This window comes from Camellia sinensis, chromosome 4, assembly GCF_055761805.1.
Source record: "Camellia sinensis isolate YWXY chromosome 4, ASM5576180v1, whole genome shotgun sequence".
Classification (NCBI taxonomy): domain Eukaryota; kingdom Viridiplantae; phylum Streptophyta; class Magnoliopsida; order Ericales; family Theaceae; genus Camellia; species Camellia sinensis.
Window position 1 is genome coordinate 195,229,276 of NC_138964.1, and position 20,379 is coordinate 195,249,654.

The following is a 20,379-nucleotide window of genomic DNA, read 5'->3' on the forward strand; positions in this document are numbered from 1 at the left end:
GCGTGTGTGTACGCTTGGTCATCATCAGTTAATTGTCTTCACATATTCACTTACCCTTTTTGCTTTTTTTTTCTTCCTTAATTACAAATATAATTTCTAAATTTACTTAAAATATTAATTACCTTCCGTTACCATTCCCTTCAAATTTCTAATAATATAATAAATTGTTTTTTTATTAATCTACATAAAATCAATTACTCCCTCCGTCCCATAATATTAGTCCCTTATTCTATTTTTCATTGTCCCAAAATATTAGTCCCTCTTTAAAAATCAAGTACAAAAATAATATAAATTTCCCATTTTGCCCTTCTTTTAAATTCATAAATAATATAAAAAGTACAATTATGACATTGATATTTCCAAAAAAGTGTACTATCAATGGGTAATTTTGGAAAATCAAATTTTTAAAAGTACAATAATTGTACTACCAAAAAAAGTTGGATTCCCCAAAAGGGACCATTATTTTGGAACGGAGGGAGTAATAGTTTTCAATTATATAATAAATATATTTCAATTAATCGTTCTAAGAATTTTATTGTTATATAATAAATTAATTTAAAATTTTATTTTTTTTATTAATTATTAAATGACAAATTATAATAATAAAGTATTTATGATTGTCAGGGTTGAATTTGTAATCTATCCTTTTTTCAGTTTTTATTATTTAAAAGTAAATAACATTGACTTCTACTTTTAATAAATCTAAATAAATCAAAACTAATGCAAATAGTGTGAAATACAAAGAAAAAGAAGGAAAATTATACATTTTATTATCTATTTAACTAACGATATATTGATTAAAAATGAGGTAAGTGTTATATAAATTAAATCCTTAAAGAAATTCAACATAATTATGTCAAAATTATAAAATTTGTTATATTTCTTTTAAGTGTTAGGGAATATCAGTCTTATTTATAGTTTTTTTTTTTTTTTTTTATAAGAACTATTCAATTTGTGATATGCAATTACTCTTAGGAGGCAACTGTATGGATTCTCACAATTTGATTTTGGTTTCTTAAAATTGTGTTATTTCCAGGATTTTGCTTCTTTTTTTTTCTTACTCATTTTTTGGGAGTGACGGTGTATTGTAACGAATTAAACTATTTGAACTCGAATAGTATTTTGTTTATTAAAATTTTGTTTAAAATTAATTGTTATATGAACAAATTATAAGCTTGAATATATTTTAAATTCGTTAATTTTCTAAGTTTGACTCGAATTTGATTCAAACACGATAAAAAAAGTCAAGCTACTTGATGAGTTCAGTTTTGATTAAAATTTATTTGACATCGGTTTAGAAAATAAAAAACCTAACCTTAAATACATTTTGATTTTTTTAAGTTTTTGAGTCAAATTTAAACAAGTTATCACCCAGTTTGACTCAAAAAAAAATTTAAGAACAATATGCGTTTAGGATTATCATCGTTATTCATTTAATTTATTATTTTACCGAATTGTGTAACGTTTCTATGAGTCATGCTATACAATAAAAACTTATTACTTTATTTGACTTACCTTTTTTACAACAATAGGCATTTAGGAGTATCTAACTCATTGAATTCATCATTTACTGTATTGTGCAATATTGATATTTTAGTAGTTTATTATATAATTTTTAGAGTAATGTTTAGATATCCTAAAAATTTGACTAAAAATTTTATCAAGTGTCTTACATTTGTGTGGAATCTACACGATGTGAGTCTCATGTAAATCTCACATTTATGTAAAATATTTGGTAGAATTTTTTGTAAAATTTTTAAAAATTTTAACATTTTTTATAATTTTGATAATCTTATTTTAGTTTGCCGATTGTCTTTTACACAACATCAAATTATTTTCATGTAAAAAGTGGAATTAGTAGTTTGGTAATACCTTTAAAGAGTGAGAAATTTAAAATCAATAAACTATTTCCATTTAATTATAAATTGAAATTTAGTTTAAATTTTTGTTTTGTAACAATGTAATTCATGAACCTATCATTAAATGAGACAATAAAATAGCATGAGTCATCCATGATATAAAAAAATAATCACTTTAATTTAGCGGCTGTTTAGAGAGTAATTAATATAGTTAAAAAGTCACTGCAACTTGTGGTGGCAGTAATAGATGGCGGTGATAGTAGTTATGTTGTGACAATGATAACATGGTAGTTGAAAGGGATGGTTGTGGTGGTAGTTAAACTTAGGGAAGACTAATTTATGATGTTTTCATGATGAAATAACATACTTATTTCTTAAGTTGGATTCGTAGGGATGGATATAGGGCGGATATGGGTCGGTTTCATACTAAACAATAACATTTGGAGTCATTTTCCAAACTTATGCTTCGTTTGGGAACCCTCCATTTTAGTCAAAAAGTTAACAACTCATACAAAAAAGTCAAAGATTCTCTTTTCTCTCTACTTTTTGCACATCTTTTCGTAAAAAGTCAATAAGTCATCCCAAATATACTAGTTTTTTTTAGCTCATATTTTAGCCAAATAGCCAAAAAGTTACTAAATTAACCTGTTCCCAAACGAGGCCTTAGGGTTGGTTTGGGAAGTGGGTTGGCTCTTTGGCTTTTTGACTTTTTTGGCTATTTTAGCCTGAGTTAAAAAGTTTGGTTTGGGAATGACTTTTTGGCTTTTTGACTTTTTTGACTTTTTTTGTGAGAGAAGAGTGTAATAATTATGGGTTTGATGTGATGTTTTGTTTGTTGTGACTAAAATAACATATTTTATGTTTTGTGGCTAAAATAGCCACAAAAGCCCTTGCCAAACGGAGCCTTAGGTCCGTCCGAGATTAGGCCTGTACTTTATTTTCAAGTCCGTCCAAAAAAAAAAAAAAATTTAAAGAAAATCTCAATTCCATCTATAGATATTACTTAATGTAAACAATTTTATTTTTTTTATATATTTTAAAATAAAATGCATAATCAATTTAATTATTTGAGTGTCTTTTTAACCTATTCAAGACTAGTAGTTTAAATTTTATAATTAATTTTTTACATAATCATTAATACATATTTTATGCCAATAAAAAATAAAATTAAATAATGTAAAACATATATATAAATATGTATTATATAATCAATAATGCTACATTCTATTAATTTATCACTCTTCATTATCTATAATAACATGGTATTGAGATTAGACCCTACATGATGAAATGTTTAACAAATAAAAATTAAATATTTATCAGACATATCGTCAAAGGTGATTTTTAAAAATAATAAATTAAATATTTTAAGCATTTTTCATTGTCTAATATAGTTTGTGAGCAGACCTGACTAAGCCAAATTGGACTTAAAGCACTCTTTTCAAACTCAGCCCCAAGTATAATTAGGCCTAAAAAGATTGCCCAACACAACCTATGGGCTTAAATCATAATCTCACAAAATGTAATTGAACCCATGCCCATATAGATGAACGAATAAGTATTCTAGATCTTGTGTTTTTGTGGGCTGGCTAGCTCTCAAAAGAGGTTGGTTTGGTTTAACCTATGCAGGTGGCATTATCAAAGATCAATCAGGGCATTGGACGATGGGTTTTGTAGAAATATTTTGGTTTTTTTTTTTCTTCCTAATATTGAGGTAGAGTTATGGGCCTTGAGCCTAAATCTTACAATAGAGTGGAACCTTGTTAATTTTGAAATAGAAACTAATGCAGAATTTGTTAAACTCGTCATCTTGGTGGGATAAATGACTTTCATCAACTTAATAATTTCATCTCCGATTGTAAGTGTACAGGTCGCCAAATATCCGACGTTATCCGTACTCCTCGTGTCCAAGCTGCGCCTTCCTCCGATCGACCTGAGAACACAACGAAGGTGGACTACCCGGCGGGTTGCTGCTGAAAAACCCCTCCAGCAATTAAGTCAGCACACACTTAGAGAAAGAGAGAGAAGAGAGGGAAGACAATGTGTTAGTTTTTCTCTCACTAGAAAATGTTCCACACCTCAATATGGGGGCATAGTCACGCTTATATACTTTTTGCGTGTGCCTCTGTGCGTGCCTCTGCGTCCATTCGCCTGGCGACGCGTGGACCTGCTATCCTATCCCACTTTCCCACGTGTCAGCGTAAATATAGCTAAAACACCACCTAACCAAATGGCCAAACGGCGTTGGCGCGAACGGACAGCCTGGCGTCGCCCCCCTCTTCCTACGACCGCACTACTTCCGAGATATGCAATGCTCTGAACCGTGCTCTGTTATGACTGAGCTCGGCCGCCATCCGTTATGACATTCATTACTTCCACTGTGGCTTAGCCGCCCTCAGCTATGACCGAGCTCCTGCTTGGTTGGATTGGTCTGTGGAGGATTTGACCCACCTAACTCAACGAGCAAATAAAATGAACTGGGCCCGTAGTCCGAAATTACCCCGGCCAAATTGGACTTAGGCCTTGACCGAGTGCACTACCACCGAATTAGCCCAACCCAGCTCGGCCCAAACTTGCCTGGTCTAATTTTCCCGGCCATTACCACGGCCCAAAGCCAGATTATGAAATCTCCATCTCAATTGCCCCTTAATTCCGTCCGTGCTAGAGTGATCGGGATTACATGCTCCGGCTGGGGTCATTCATCTGCTCGACCTTATATTGCAAGCCATTCACTGTGCTAAGTCCCACGCTCGGTCTTGTGACTTGCTCGGTCGGCGCCTCGACTTACCAACCTGTCCTTTCAATACTGGCGCCGCTGTCGTTACAGACGTGTATCGCTCATTCATTGGCCACGACCAGCCAACCCAGCCGCCTCACGCTGTCTCTTTAGATTCAAACTTTGGCGTCTCTCTTCTCCTCTTATATTCGTCGTTCTTCTCTTCATATCCCTTCCTCTTCTGTTCATCTTCAGTTCTCAAGCAACCCTGCGAACCAGAGCTCTCGTCTCTCACTCATTCTACTGAGATTGGAGCCTCCCCGTAAGCCCATTCTTCACCTTCGCCGTCATTGAGGGCCTCGTCCTACTGCTTCGAGCCACCGTCAGAGCCTTAACCTATAAGTCCTCAACCCTACACTGCTCTTCATCCGTTATTCATGTTTTTATTGTATACTTGGGCCTGTGACCGTCATAGTTGAGTCTAGGGCATTATGACAGTAGGTTTTAGGACTTCGAATGAAGTTAACCTAGAGTGTGGTCATCAAAAACCATTTTTGCCCCTTCTCTCTTAACTGTTCATCATCTTCTGTGATGAACACGCGAGGATCTGGGACTGACCGGGTTACATATCTTCGTTTGATCCAAAATCATAAGTGGACCAAACTAGTTCCAAGTTTTTAGGACTTAGGCGAGAGCCGAGTTAAGAAAGCTCTGGGACGCTCGACCAAGCTAATGTATGGTCCGTTTCGAGTGACCGAGCTGTTGAACTAAACCAATAAGACCGAGGTGCTATTGCGCCCAAAGTGACCGGGCTGAACTCAAGCTCGTTTGCACGACCGCTATCACTTACACTTGGCTTTTAACTGTAGAGTTCTAGGGGACCAGACACCAACACAAGGGCTCTCAAAGACCGAGCAGCCGCCATGCAAAATTTAATCAAACCAACAGTGCCGAGCTAAACAAGCCGGTCATTCATGGGGTGCTACCGCTTCTTTGTAGACACGCTAAGTGCCCTTGCCGTGTTCCGCGAAGAGTTCGGCGTCCCCACCGACATACACCTGGAACTTGGTGAAGATGGCATAAATCCGTGGGGTAGATTAAAATCCTGCCCCTTCACCATACTAAGCATGATCAAGGGCGGGTTGCGCTTATCGATACAGCCCCTCATGTGCGAATTCTTGAGAAGAACCGGGCTAGCACCTACCCAAGTATCTACCAACACCTTCCGAATTATAAATGGTGTGGCCGAGCTGAACAACCGGCTCGGTTTGAACTTGGGCCTAGCCGAGATCTTGCATCAATACACGCTCGGTCGAACAAAAGACGGCTTCAACTATTATCTGAAAATAAGGCCAGATAGGGAAAGATTAGTGACCAGCACGCCGGACAAAGACATGAACGACAACGACTTTTTCTAGGTGACCAGTAACTTCAAAACAACTAATGCGTCCGGTTGGTACATCAGCAAGAACTTCGATTCATCTTGTAAGATTAACTTCCCAACTGATCTCTTTTACAAAAATTGTTCACACCGAGCTAATTATTTTTCTTTTTTTTTCTCCCTCTTTTGCAGCTATTAAAGAACTACAAGCAAACTACCAGTATCCCAACGAGGAAGCAATTAAGGCGGTGCTCAGATACCAGCACCGAGACTGCCACAATCTCCTCGACTACGTCCCCTCATACCGCTATTCAAAACCACGCAAGAGTAATGTCACAGACTTCCTCTAGGCTCCCTCTCCCCTACCTGACCCAAGTCTGCCAGACGTGCCCCTTATACGGCTGACCAAGGAAGAAGAAATGGCAAAAATGAGCAGGATCAAGAACTTGATTACAGCTACTTCTTCCGAGATACTGAGCATGCCACCTCATGCCCCCTCCGTCGGCCAGAGCTCTAGGACCGTGATCGCTCTGGCTTCCACAGCCGCCCCCCCTGAGTCCCGCCGAGCTGGCAAGCGAGCCCGAACGGCCGATTGGGCAAGCGAGCTCGATCGACCGACCCCTCAACCGAGCTTGCGGCCGAACTATGCACTGAACAAGTAATGTAGGAGGCCGAGCCAATTGCACTGTGGAAGCCGGAGCTCAAACACCGGGGCAAAGAGATCTCGGCCACTGAGTCTGTTAAGGGGGGACAAAGAGCACCTCCTTGCCTTCGACTTATCGAAGGCACTGCTGCTACCGAGCGACGTGACCGGGAGCGAACATGTTCCTGACACCCAGCTTGTGAAATCCGCGGTCAAGTCCATGACCAGGGTACATTTCAAAATCTAACCAAATCCTTGCTCGGTTAGTCCTCTCATTTCGGCTAACACCTTTCTTGTTACAGGCCATCCAAAAACAACACATGGTCATGGAGCGCATTGTGAACCTGCGCCACAAAATGACCGAGCTAAACAATGTCGGTAAAAACGTAGCCGCTGAGCTTGGCCAGGCTAAGGCTTCACTTGAAATGGCTAACGCCAACAACGCCAGACTTCTTGGCCAGCTTGGTAGGGCCGAGCAAGAGAGGGACGAACTGATGGCCCAACTTGAAACCGAAAGACAAACGAAGCAGGCCGCTGTGGACAAGGCTAACAATCTCGGTTTCAAGGAGGCTGAAGACAATTATACCAACCAAGTCGAAGCCACCAAGGACATCTATTTCAAGTCCGATTAGAAGGCTGCTTGTGAAAAACTCGACTAGGGATCTGAGACCGAGGTGTTTGCTTCTCCTCCCCTCGCCTTCCTGCCGGTCTATCTGATTCCTTATACCAACGAAGTCTTGAAATCTTTGCAAGAAGAGGCGGAAAAAGAGGCCGAGGACGAGGGCATCCAAAAGGAGCCTGGCGAGAAAGACAAGGCTGCTGTTGTGGACCTAGAAACCGCGACAGAAAGGGTCGGGGACGATTTTGCCGACCTCTCCCCATTAGCGTAGTTTAGTCTTGTCTTCTTTTTTTTTATATATTTGAATTTTTGTAACCGGGCTACAAGCCCCACCTATGTACTAAATTTCTCAATCAATGAAAAGTTCGCATTTCGCTTATATTCTTGTAATGTCTGCTGTTGTTCATCTTGCAACCGCACTATTCATGCCCAGCGTGTTACAGACTAATTGAACCGAGAAAATTATCTCGCTCTTGAAAGACTGAAAATTATCTTGGCACTTTGTTGACAAAGTCACCAATGCATCTAGCCGGAATAAACATCTCGGTGAAAATCCTAGAGTTGAACAAATCATCAACCCTTTTAACCGGGTAAACTATCTCAGCTAAAATACTAGAGTTGAACAAATCATCAACTCTACTAGCCGGGATAAAACATCTTCGCAATAACACTAGAGTTGAGCAAATCACCAACTCTCCTCGCCGGGATAAAACATCTCGGCAAAAATACTGGAGTTTAGCAAATCATTAACTCTTCTCGTCGAGATAAGACATCTTGGCTAAAACCATAGAGTTGAGCAAATCACCAACTCTTATCGCTGGGGTAAAACATCTCGGCTAAAACCATAAAGTTGAACAAATCATCAACTCTTATAGCTGGGGTAAAGCATCTCAGCTTAAATCATAGAGTTGAACAAATCATCAACTCTTTTAGCTGGGGTAAAACATCTCGGCTTATAAGGCGGTTGCCCCTCATTCACTACATTACTTTAAGCACAACAAACTTCCTATGCAAAAATAATTCATTCCTATTACATTGGCAAATGGAGTATTACATTGGTAAATAGAGGGGAAACTTGTCCCTTTACAAAAAATTACACACAAAAGACAAAGACTAAAAATAGTATAGCTTGAGATTGGCTGCATTCCATGGCCGGTGTACACTTTTGCCATCCAAGTCCTCTAGGTTAGGGGTGAGCATGGTCCGGATTGGACCGGATTGAGATAAAACCAGGACCAATCCGTTATCTACGGTTCTTAAAAAATTGGGACCAATCCAATCCGTTTAAATCATGGAACCAATCCGAACCAATCCATTTAAATACGGATTGGATCGGTTTAGGACCACGGATTCACATAATTAAATAACAAAAATATATTTATAACACTTTAATTTTATAAAAATATAAACATAGCGCTATATTAGTTCCACAATAGCAACATATTTTTCTATAATAGCGACATACTATTCTAAAATTTAAACAACCAAAAGAAAATTAGTTTCACTATAAGTATTTAAACCATTACAACTTAAAACTAAAAATCAACAAACAAGAGTAATAAAAGAAGATATTATACGGTTTTAGGTTTGAGTTTAGATTTTATATAGAATGAAGAGAAGATACTATGGGGGAGGATGTATAATAAAAATATAGACTATTTGTATACGGTTCGGATCGGTTCCAATCCGGAACCGTGGAACTCAATCCGGAACCAATCCGTAAACTACGGATTATTAATTCTTCAATCCAGAACCGAACCGCGGATTCAAAAAATCAATCCAAACCTATCGGATTGGACTGGACTGGATCGGATTACGGATTTCACGGATCACTTGCTCAGCCCTACTCTAGGTGGTATGCCCCCCTACCCGCCAGACCAATTATCCTATAAGGCCCTTCCCAGTTTGCCCCTAGCTTTCCTTCGCCCAGCACCAGTGTGTTGCCCATCACCTTCCTTAAAACCCAGTCCCCGACTTTAAACGGTCTGGGGTGCACTCTTTTGTTATGCTTTCTAGACAATTCTTGTTGACATGCGGCCACGTGGATTAACGTCTTTTCTCAGCATTCGTCAGCTAGGTCCAATTCCAGGGCAATGGCGTCAGAGTTTAGTTCGGGCTCAAAATTTTCACCGCGGATGGTGGTTTGCCAATCTCCAATGGGATAACTGTCTCCATGCCATATACCAAGGCAAAAGGAGTCTCTCCGGTCGAGCATCTCAGAGTAGTCCGATATGCCCAGAGAAAACTAGAAAGTTCCTCGGCCCACTTGCCTTTGGCTTTCTCTAGTCTTTTCTTCAATCTATCTAGAATGGTCTTGTTCGATGCTTCAACTTGGCCATTGGACTGAGGGTAGGCCGAGGTGGAGTTGTAGAATTCTATCTTCAATTCCTTACAAAATCCTCTGAACAACCGTCCATCGAATTGGGTGCCATTATCAGAAATCAAAGCCTTGGGGATGCCAAACCGTGTAATCACGTTCTGCCAAACAAACCTCTTGACATCCTTTTCTTTCATAATCGCCAAGGGCTCGGCTTCAACCCACTTGGTGAAGTAGTCTGTCGCTGCAATGAAGAACCTCCGATTGCTCGACGCTGTCAGGAGTGGTCCCACTATGTCCAGCCCCCACATTGCGAAAAGCCAAGGGCTTGTGAGGGGGAGAAGTTCTCTAGCCGGATGGGGAATTTGGTGGGCAAACTTTTGGCATTTTTCATATTTTCTAACATATTTCTACGCATTTGTTTTCATGCACGGCCACCAGTATCCTTGCGAAATAGTGCGATAGGCTAAAGATCTCCCCCCGATGTGACTTCTGCACATGCCTTCGTGGATCTCATAAAGGAAAGCCTCCACGCTGTTTGGATGAACACACTTGAGGTATGGACCGGTGAATGACTTCTTATATAAAGCGCCAAATGGAGAAAGCCAAAACCGCTTTGACTTCATCCGAACTTTGTGTGCTTCCTTTTTGTCAGTCGGCAAGGTTCGTTCTTTAAGGAAAATGATGATAGGGTCCATCCAAGAAGGACAAGCTCGGTGCAGAATACTTCCATCTGCTCCGAGTCCTCAATGCTGGGTCTTGGGAGGAACTCAATCAGGAGAGGGCTGAGAGTTGATCTATCGAACATGGAAGCTAGGCCAGCCAACTCATCTGCTTGGCCGTTATCTTCACGGCCAATTTGTTGGACCCTTATTGCTTGGAATTTCTTGATGTGTTCTCTCACTAGAGCTTGGTATTTGACCATTCTATCATCTTTGGCTTCGTACTCTCCAGACACTAGGTTTACAACGAGTTGGGAGTCGCTGTAGACCATTAGCTCAGATGCGTGCAATTAGAGCGCGCTCTTCAGTCCAACCAGCAGTGCTTCGTACTTAGCCTCGTTGTTTGACGCTGGGAACCCGAGCGTGATAGAGTGTTCGATGATTAGTCCGTCTAGCGAGATCAAAACTATGCCTAGCCCGGCACCGTGCCGGTTTGAGGCGCCATCTACAAAAAATTTCTGCATTTCACCAATGAAAAGTTTCCAGCATTCTGAGGGATCTTGGGATGCTTGAAGGTTTAGGTGATCACGGTTACTCGGTTACTTGGCTATCTTTGCTATAAGCTCGCCGTTGTCGATTGCAACAGACGTGTCTTCATCCCCCCTCGGCGATGCGGTGCTGGATCCAACAGGTTGACCTGTTATTCCCAAATCCAACGTCGTATTGCCGGGCTGAAGCACACCTTCGATTGATGGATTTGTGGACAAGCGCACAAGTTTCGCGTCACCAACATCATTCTGTTGCGTAATTTTCGCCGCGCTTACCCCCTTCACCCCGGCTGCTTCGGTAAGATCCACTAGGCAGACCGGGTGAATTCCAGTCAAGAATTTGACAACAAAGTCGGCCAATGCTTGTGCTTTGATGGTGATTTGGGGTTGAAACTTGATGTCGAATTGCCCCAATTCGACTGCCCACTTCAAAATTCGGCTGGAGAAATTCGCCCGCTCAAATAAGGCTTTCAAAGGGAATTCGGTCAACACCACGATTGTGTGAGCATGAAAGTAGTGCGCCAATTTCCTGGAGGCCATCATTAGTGCCAAAACAAGTTTTTCCAGCTGCAAGTACCTCAACTCTGCCAGTAGCAAGGTTTTGCTCACGTAGAAGATTGGGAGATGTTGGATACCTTCTGCCCAGACGAGCACCGCACTAACTGCATGTTAAGAAACAACCAGACAAAGGTAGAGCTCTTCACCATACTTGGATGTGACCAAGAGTGGGGCAGAAGACAAATATGTCTTTAGCTCGACCAAGGCCCTGTCACATTCTTCGTCCCATGAAAACTGGACTTCAAGGCTCGAAAGAAAGGTCGGCAATGATTTGATGATCGGCTTATGAATCGGTTAAGCGCGGCTGCCATACCAGCAAGATGTTGTATGTCCTTTGCCGAGTTGGGCTGCTTCAATTCTTATATGGCTCTGATTTGTGAGGGGTCTGCCTCGATGCCTCGGTTGGTGACTAGGAAGCCCAGGAATTTTCCTAACCCCATGCCGAAGGCACACTTTGACACATTCAGGCGTAGTTTGTGTTGTTTAAGAATAGCGAACATCTCGGCTAGGTCGGTCAAGTGGTCGGCCTGACGTTTGCTTTTGACAACCATGTCATCGATGTAAGCCTCTATCGTACGACTGAGTAGAGAGGCGAACATCTTTGTCACCATCTTCCAGAAAGTCGCCCCGGCGTTTTTCAAACCAAAATGTATGACTCTATAGCAGAACAATCCCCTCAGCGTCGTAAAAGAGGTTATCTCGCAGTCGGGTTCATGCACGGCGATCTGGTGATAACCATGATAGGCATAAGAAACTGAGCCGGTTGTCTTCGGTTGTAAGATCCACCAGCTGGTCGATTCTAGGCAAAAGAAAACTGTCTTTAGGGCAATCTCGGTTGACCGTCTTGTAATCAACGCAAACTCGCCATTTTCCATTCTTCTTGGATACCACGACCGTATTTAAAACCTACTGAGGGTAGTGCACTTCCTGGATTGCCCTCGCTTCCAGCAGGTTTTTGACTTCCTCCGTAATTACCTCGACGTGATGGAGGGCTGATCTCCTCGTTCTTTGATTGACAGGACGTGCGTCTGGGAAGACATTGAGTTAGTGGCGATTAAAGCTTGGATCAATGCCAAGCATGTCGTATGGCGTCCATGCAAATACTGCGATATTCGCCACCAAAAACTCCACCATCTCCGTCCGTTCTTGGGTAGTCAGGCTAGATCCTAGCAAAAAGAACTTGTCAGGATTCTCTATGCCGATCCGCACCTTTACCAAATCTTCAACAGCTTTTTCCTCGAACCCAGTGCCCACATCATCTAGGACACTTTGATCTTCCGGGCCTTCGATCATTTGCACGAAGCCTTTGGCTACTCGGCTTCCATTCACTGCCACGAAACACTACTTAGCCATGACTTGATCGCCCCAAATCTCCTCAACTTCCCCCATAGCTGAGGGGAACCTCATGACCTGGTGGTAGGTCGACGCCACTGCTTGCATGGCATGAAGCCACCCCTTACCTAGGATCAGATTATATGTGGACGGCACCTTTAACACCTAGAACTTTACCTACTTGACTACGGATCCGACTTTGACCGGTATGATTATCTTTTCCATTGGCCACTCCGGTTGTGAGTTAAAACCAACCAGCGGCAAGGTTGCCGGAGCCAAATTTGTATCCCTAAGCTTGAGCTGCTTGAAGGCGTCGTAGTATATGATCTCGACCGAACTACCTTGGTCGATCAAAATGCGCTTAACATCGAAGTCCCTAACGCGAAGGGTGACCACTAAAGTGTCATTGTGCAACGTTTAAATGCGCTCAAGATCCCCACTTGAGAAGTTAAGCACATTTTTCTCTTCGATCTTGTCTCTTTTGATCGCAGGCTGGACTGACAAAACTTGCCTTATATGTTCCGTTTTTTTTATCATCCTTCGGAGCTCGCATACTCGGCCGACTCTACTATACCGTGGATCACATTAACCACTCCTTGGGGGGGTGTTTCTAGGTCGTCCAAACCACTTGTCACAGTCAGAGCATGGTGTGTGGCCCGGACGCCCCCGTCGATGTAACGGTCCAAGTTTCCGGTGGCGACCAACTCCTCCAAGTGTTGCTTCAGGGGCAAACAGTCCTCCGTGCGGTGCCCTCGCTCCCTATGAAATGTGTAGTAGTACCGCGAATTGAAGCCCTTCTGCTCATCGCCTAACTTAACGGGAAACCGGACGTAAGCCTCGTTGCGGATTTCACTAAGTATGCAGTAGATTGGGATCTTGAAAACTGTAGTGATGCCCGTCCGAGCGTTCAACTTTCTGTTTGCATCTGTCACGTCATCGCGGGAATAGTCTGCTTGGTCGTTGCGACGACCTTTACCCCATTTTCTACGATTCGGACCACGGTCTGATTCCCTTGCGCGGTCATTTGGATGGTTTGTCTCATGTCTCACCGTGTGGACTTTTTCAGCCATCCTTTTGTCCGTTGCCACCGGATTTGTCTTCGCGGTGGACACAATCGTATCGTCTTCTACTCGGATGTACTCGTTGATGCGCTGCATCAACAGCTCTATGGAAGTTGGTTGGTTCATCGTGAGTGAGTCCCTCAGTCTATGTCCGACCGGGAGACCGCACTTATATTGGGTGATTGCCAGGTTGGTCGAGCAATCAAGGATCTCATTGAAAGTTTCCTAATATCTGGCGTTGTATGCTTTGAAGGAGTCGTCTAATTCCATCTTGACACTCAGGAGGTGGTCAACTTCTTTTGGCGTTTTGGTGTTGGTTTTGAATCGAGTCACAAATGCTTCTGCCAATTGCTGAGAGCATCGTTATACCTGTATCCAGCCATAGCTCGCCCAAACTCGATGGAAAAATAAGGCACATGAGAGCATCATTATGCCTGTATCCAGCCATAACCTGCCAGAAATGGCTTACGTGTATGTACGGATCAGTTTTTTCGTCATAGAGCGTAAACTTGGGCTGGTGAAAGCCCGCTGGAAGCGGTGTGGTCTCTATCTCAAGGGAGAAAGGGGTGGCGCTCAATCTTGCCAAATCTTTGTCCAAAGGGACAGGTATAACTGATCAGGGTGGCGGCATTACGAGCTCTTCACTGGCGCGACCTCCATAGGATAACTGCTGGAGCGCCGGCACCCTCTGAGCCTCTTGCCGACGCGCTCATTCTTCCAAGATGTCTCTCAAGTCCTCCGAACGAACGGAGTAGGAATATCTTAACATCGTCGGCGGACGTGAGGGACGGTAACTGCTATCTTGCGCGCATGACTTCTCTGCCGGCGGGTCAGAGTCTCCAACCCCATAGCTTCTGGTGATGGAAAAAGATGAGGTGTGTCGCTAGTTCTGGATGCTTGAGAGGCGGGGTTGGGTGTGCTCATTGTGGTCACCCACTCCAACAGCACCCTTCCCTTTGACCTGCTACTTGAAAGCTTCCATCTCCGCCTCCATTCTCCGGATAACGGCATCTTGGTCCCTCAACTTGTGCTCCAGGCATTGAGCGTGCGACTCTCTTCGCCACCGGTGCCCGTCTGGACTCCGCAAATGATCAGTGCTTCTGGCGCGCTTATCTCTCGCATCTCTGGGGAGTTCTCATAGTGAGGTCTCCAAGCCCGCCATGTTCAGAACGGCAGGAAGTCCGTCTCTCCATTAGACTAACTCTGGGGTAATACCGTTGATAACAGACAATGGTACTTCGTCGTTCGTCATGAAAGATGATCCGATGAGCTTGGAGGACAAGGTTGTGTCTATTTCAAATTCCCACAGACGGCGCCAATTGTATGGGTCGCCAAATATCCGACGTTGTCCGTACTCCTCGTGTCCAAGCAGCGTCTTCCTCCGATCGACCTGAGAACACAACGAAGGTGAGCTACCCGGTGGTGCGTTGTCAGAAAACCCCTCCGACGGTCAAGTCAACACACACTTAGAGAAAGAGAGAGAAGAGAGGAAAGACAATGTGTTAGTTTTGCTCTCACTTTTTCTCTCACCAGAAGATGTTCCATACCTCAGTATGAGGGGCTCAGTCATGCTTATATACCTTCTGCACGTGTCTCTGCGTCCATTCGCCTGGCGACGCGTGGACCTGCTCTCCTATCCCACTTTCCCATGTGTCAGCGTAAATACAGCTAAAACATCACCTAACCAAACCGCCAAAAGGCGTTGGCGCGAACAGGCAACCCGGCGCCGGCCCCTCTTCCTACGACCGCACTACTTTTGAGACATGCAATGCTCTAAACCGTGCGCCGTTATGACCGAGCTCGGCCGCCCTCCGTTATGACATGCATTACTTCCACTGCGACTCAGCTGCCCTCTGCTATGACCGAGCTCCTGCTCGGTTGGATTGGCCTGCGGAGGATCTGACCTACCTAACTCAGCGAGCAAATAAAGTGAACCAGGCCTGCAGTCCGAAATAACCCCTGCCAAATCAGACTTGGGCCTTAACCGAGCGCACTACCACGAATTAGCTCAACCCAGCTCGGCCCAAACTTGCCTGGCCCAATTTGCCCGGCCATTACCACGACCCAAAACCAAATTATGAAATCTTCCTCTCAGTAAGTACCTCATACAACAATTTGGGATATGATTAATTAATCATATCTATCAAGAAGCAAATATTTGTGCGGACATTCTTGCTAATTAAGGAAGCAACATTACAAAATGATTTTTTGTTTATCATTTTTCTCCTTGTATTTCAACATAACTATTTGATGATGCTAGAGGGTTGTTTACCCTAAATTATTGTACTCTTAAACCTTCTCTTAGCTTTATATATTCTCTAGTTCACCCATACAAAAAAATAAAAAATAAAAATACTTATCTTATTTGTCAAAAGATTGAGCTCACTTTCCATCAAATTGATTTTTTTTGTTTTTTGTATTTTTTTTAAAATTTTTAGTCAAAAATTTTAATATTTTAAGAATTTTTATTTTTATTTTTTAAATATAACTAATCTAAATATACTTAAAAAGTATAATATTTATGAAAAAAATCTTTAAAAATTCATCAAATACAAAAAATATAAAATTTCAATATATTTTTTATTTTTGTTATTTATTAAAATTTTAAAACAAATTTTCACAAATATTTTATTTTTTTGATGCATCTAAAGCCTTGTTTGGCATGATCTAAAAAATTCAAAAAGTCACTATCCTATTTAAGTCACATCATCTTATTTAAGTCACATCACCTCTCTAACACATCACTTCAAACTCAACCCATATCCAACTCATATTTCATAAAAAAATAAAAAAGTACATTTATTGAAAAATAAAAATTTATCTAAAATATTGAAAAAAAATAACAAAAAATAAAAAATAAATAAATTTTCAGAAAATCAAATAAGGTGACTATCCTTTCTGTAAAAAATAACTATTTTTACTTATTCGAACCAAATAAAGAAAATTGAATATAAAATTAGACATGGACATTGTCAAGCCAAATGAAACCTTATCATTTTTCTTGAAATTAACAGGGAAAATATTAGGCAGATGACCCACGATGTATATATATTAACTACAGATGCAATAAATCCGTAAATATTACAAACCCAGCCTGTCTGTCTCCCTGTTTCTTCCATTTTAGACCTTCCATTTTCGATCTCTCCTTTCTCTGTAATTATTTATTTGGTTCTGACTCTCTGTCGAAAGCTCCATTGAAGGCATGGGAGGGTTCGAAGAGGCCGAGATTGACCGACTTCCGATTGATCTTCTTTCTCATATATTCGTTCTAGTGACTTCCTTTAAGGATTTAGCAAAGTTAGTTGTTTGAATTATTTTCATCTTCATTCACAATTTGAGCTAATTCGATTTTGGTTAATCTGTTTTCGTTCTTATGTATGTATGTGGAAAATTATAGGGCCAGCGTGGTATGCAAGGAATGGAAACAAGCTGTGGAGCAATCTATGGCTTCGAGAGAGAGACTGAGCTTTACTGGTTGGAAAATGGACGATCAACCCACCGCTCGCCTCGTTCTCCATGCTTACAATCTCAAGGAGCTCGACATGTAAAACCCTTCTCTCTCTTCTCTCTCTCTAACTCTATCTCTATACATACATGTATATAATTGTGTCTATCTATGTGGGTATGTTTTATTACTTCTGATTCTGATTAGGTGAAGATGAACTCTTGAATTTTGTTTATGTTCCTCAGTAATTGAAGTTTATTGAAGGGTTGATTCTTTGTTTTAGGGTTTTCTAATTTGTTCATTGTATTGTGAAAATTGACTGGTTTCAATTTGCATAGTCACTAGAGTGAATGATTGGGTTGTCAATGAAAGTTTCATATAGGAACAGTGTGCTGTTGATTTTAGCCTTTTTAGGGTTTGGTTAGTTGCCCCTTTTTAAAATTTTTGCATTGGTTCTGTCTATATTGCCATCTTATTAAAAACGGCAAATTACATATACACCCCTCGAGGTTTGGTTAAATTACAGATACCCCTGAGGTTTCGGAAATTACATCCCGCCCCCTGAGATTTGTATTTTCATAACAATTTACCCCCTGAGGTTTATATTTCATTACAAATAACCCCCTAATTTCTTATGCAAATATAGCATTCAGGGGGGAATTCGTAATTTCTCAAACCTCAGGGGTATCTGTAATTTAGCCAAACCTCGAGGGGTGTATATGTAATTTGCCCTATTAAAAACAGAAAATTTCAGGAAATTGAATTGTTCGGTTTTGTTAGAACATATAGACTTTGTTATCATAGATAGTTCCTTGATAAAGTTACTGATTTGATTCCTTATGTTTACCGGTTCCATATTTGTGTTGTTGTATTTTCAGTTCAAGGAGCCGTTGGGGTTGCCAAATAACAGATGTTGGACTATACCAAATATCTTCAGCAAAATGCGTCGGCAACCTGACTTCAATATCCGTATGGGGTATGCCAGGGATCACCGATAAAGGCATTGTTCCTCTGGTACATGATCATAGTCGTCTCTAGAAAACATATGCTCTTTTAAATGACAACATTCAATAGGTTTGATTGACTACTATTTTTGGGATATTTATTCTTCAGATGATGCAGTCTGATGAGAACACAATTTCCGGTGACTAATTTTAAAAATTATGAATTACCCAGAGGGCAAAATCTAAGATTTCATGGCTGCAAAAGTGGACTAAACATTTATACCAACTTATGAAAAGGACTACATATATTTTGAACATTTGTTTCCTGCCTTCACTCTTCATGTTTTAATGCCATCTCCAAACCAAATCACACTAAGCCTTGTGTCCCCCAATCAAGTTGGGTTGGCTACATGAATGCTTGCACCATTCTGTTCTGTTGAGGGCATGCTTGAAAGCGTCTTGGTTTTGTTAAGCTAATGTGACTTCCTATGTCTCGTTTGTATCAACTAAGCCTTTGTATCCCAATCAGGTGGGATTGGCTAAGTAAAACCTTTTTCACCATGCCGCAATGTCAAGGGCTATATTTTCAATTGGAGAATATTTTCAATTCTGTGGCAAGTCTCGTGACTGCTTTAATATGCATTTGGAGCCATGGAAATAAACAGTTTACTCCTGGGATTTCTTACTGAGATTTCTCTTGGTGCAGAGATTTTTTCCTTTGGTCTTAATTGACTGGATTATCTATGAATGTCAAATTCCATTTATTAAGTTAAATTTTACTAAACAATCAACTTTTCTCACTTTAATATCCACCTTTTCTTCTTCTTCTTCTTCTTCTTCTTCTTCTTTGCATTTCTCAATTGATTTGGTTCTTTATTAACAGATTTCAAGAACAACTTCCTTGCAACACCTGAATATTGGCGGTACATTCGTAACAGATGAATCTCTGTTTGCCATCGCAGAGAGCTGTCCACATTTGAAGGTGAGTTTGGGAAGAAAAAAATTCATTCTTAGGTTTATTTTTTTCGCAATGATTTGACACCCGAGATATCCCCCATTCTAAATCCACCACATCACACAATTACATTTTCAATAATGATATTGCATATTATTTATTTCTTGCACATATTTGCAAAGAAATATGGTGAGTATTTACAATCTATCTCATGTCCATTTTTCTTCTCCAGACTATCATCCTGTGGAGCTGCCGGCATGTAACTGAAACTGGACTTTCCGTTCTTGTGAATAAATGTCGCAAACTTGAATCGATCAATGTGTGGGGTACAACGGTTCCTGCAGGATGCTTCATTAGGTTGCTTACCATCAGCCCAGCGCTTAAGATTAAACCCCAAGGACAACTGCTAGATGTTGGAAGGGTTTCCATGTGGCCCATTGTTTAAATTGTTATGCCATTTATGTACAGATTGAAAGTGAAATGATCGAAGTAATACAAAAGTACCAAGTGTATGTAACCCTAGAAAAAACGACAATGCAAGGAAAAATTGGAGGCAAACTTTCCAAAGCCTTGTTACTCGAATCAATGGACCATCCTAAAACATTTTCTTTGGATACTCTCAATAACCTAAAACACATGTTTCTCTCAATAACCTAAAACACATTTTCTTTAAATATGACGCGGATTATAAAACACATGTTTCTCTCTATATTTGTTAGGGATGATTATGATCTGGATTAGTCTGGATTGCGGAAAAATGAGGACCAATTCATTATTTTTGGTTCTTGAAAAATTGGAACTAATTCAATCCATTTAAATCGTAAAACTAATCTGAAGCAATCTATTTAAACATGGATTAGATCGGTTTAAGATTACGGATTTACATAATTAAATAACAAAAAAATATATAAAACATCTTAATTTTATAAAAATATAAACATAGTGTCATGTTAGTTCTACAATAACATATGTTTTCATAATAGCGACATATTATTCTAGAATTTAAACAACTATAAATATTTGAACTATTACAAATTAAAATTAAAAATAAACAAACAAAAGTAATAAAAGAAGATACTATGCAGGTTTAGGTTTTATATAAAATAAGAGAAGATATTATGCGGGAGAGTGTATAATATAAATATAAGCTATTTTTGTATACGATTCGAATCGGTTTCAATCCAGAACTGTGATGTTCAATTTGGAACATGTCTATGGGGTACGGATTTTTAATTTTTTAATCCGAAACAGAATTACGAATTTAAAAAATTAATCTAAATCTATCAGATTAGACTAGACCGGATCAAATTATGAATTTTACGGATTCCTTGTCCAACCA

The 20,379-nt window shown here is 40.6% G+C and overlaps 1 protein-coding gene across 1 annotated transcript; it reads left to right on the plus strand.

Moving 5' to 3' along the window:
* The first annotated feature begins 16,660 nt into the window (after positions 1–16,660).
* Positions 16,661–19,622, plus strand: LOC114260477 (F-box protein At5g67140). The gene is made up of 5 exons (XM_028200621.2): positions 16,661–16,993; positions 17,094–17,240; positions 18,020–18,155; positions 18,969–19,067; positions 19,273–19,622. Exons 1-5 carry the CDS (start codon positions 16,899–16,901, stop codon positions 19,483–19,485), a joined length of 690 nt encoding a protein of 229 aa, XP_028056422.2. The 5' UTR covers positions 16,661–16,898; the 3' UTR covers positions 19,486–19,622.
* The last annotated feature ends 757 nt before the right edge of the window (positions 19,623–20,379 follow it).

What these genes read in the sequence shown, in the direction of transcription:
- LOC114260477 (XM_028200621.2), top strand. Translation starts at nt 16,899, where the DNA reads ATGGGAGGGTTCGAAGAGGCCGAGATTGACCGACTTCCGATTGATCTT. An exon ending in TCCTTTAAGGATTTAGCAAA is followed by an intron (nt 16,994 to 17,093) that starts GTTAGTTGTTTG and finishes GGAAAATTATAG; the next exon opens with GGCCAGCGTGGTATGCAAGG. An exon ending in AGAGCTGTCCACATTTGAAG is followed by an intron (nt 19,068 to 19,272) that starts GTGAGTTTGGGA and finishes TTTCTTCTCCAG; the next exon opens with ACTATCATCCTGTGGAGCTG.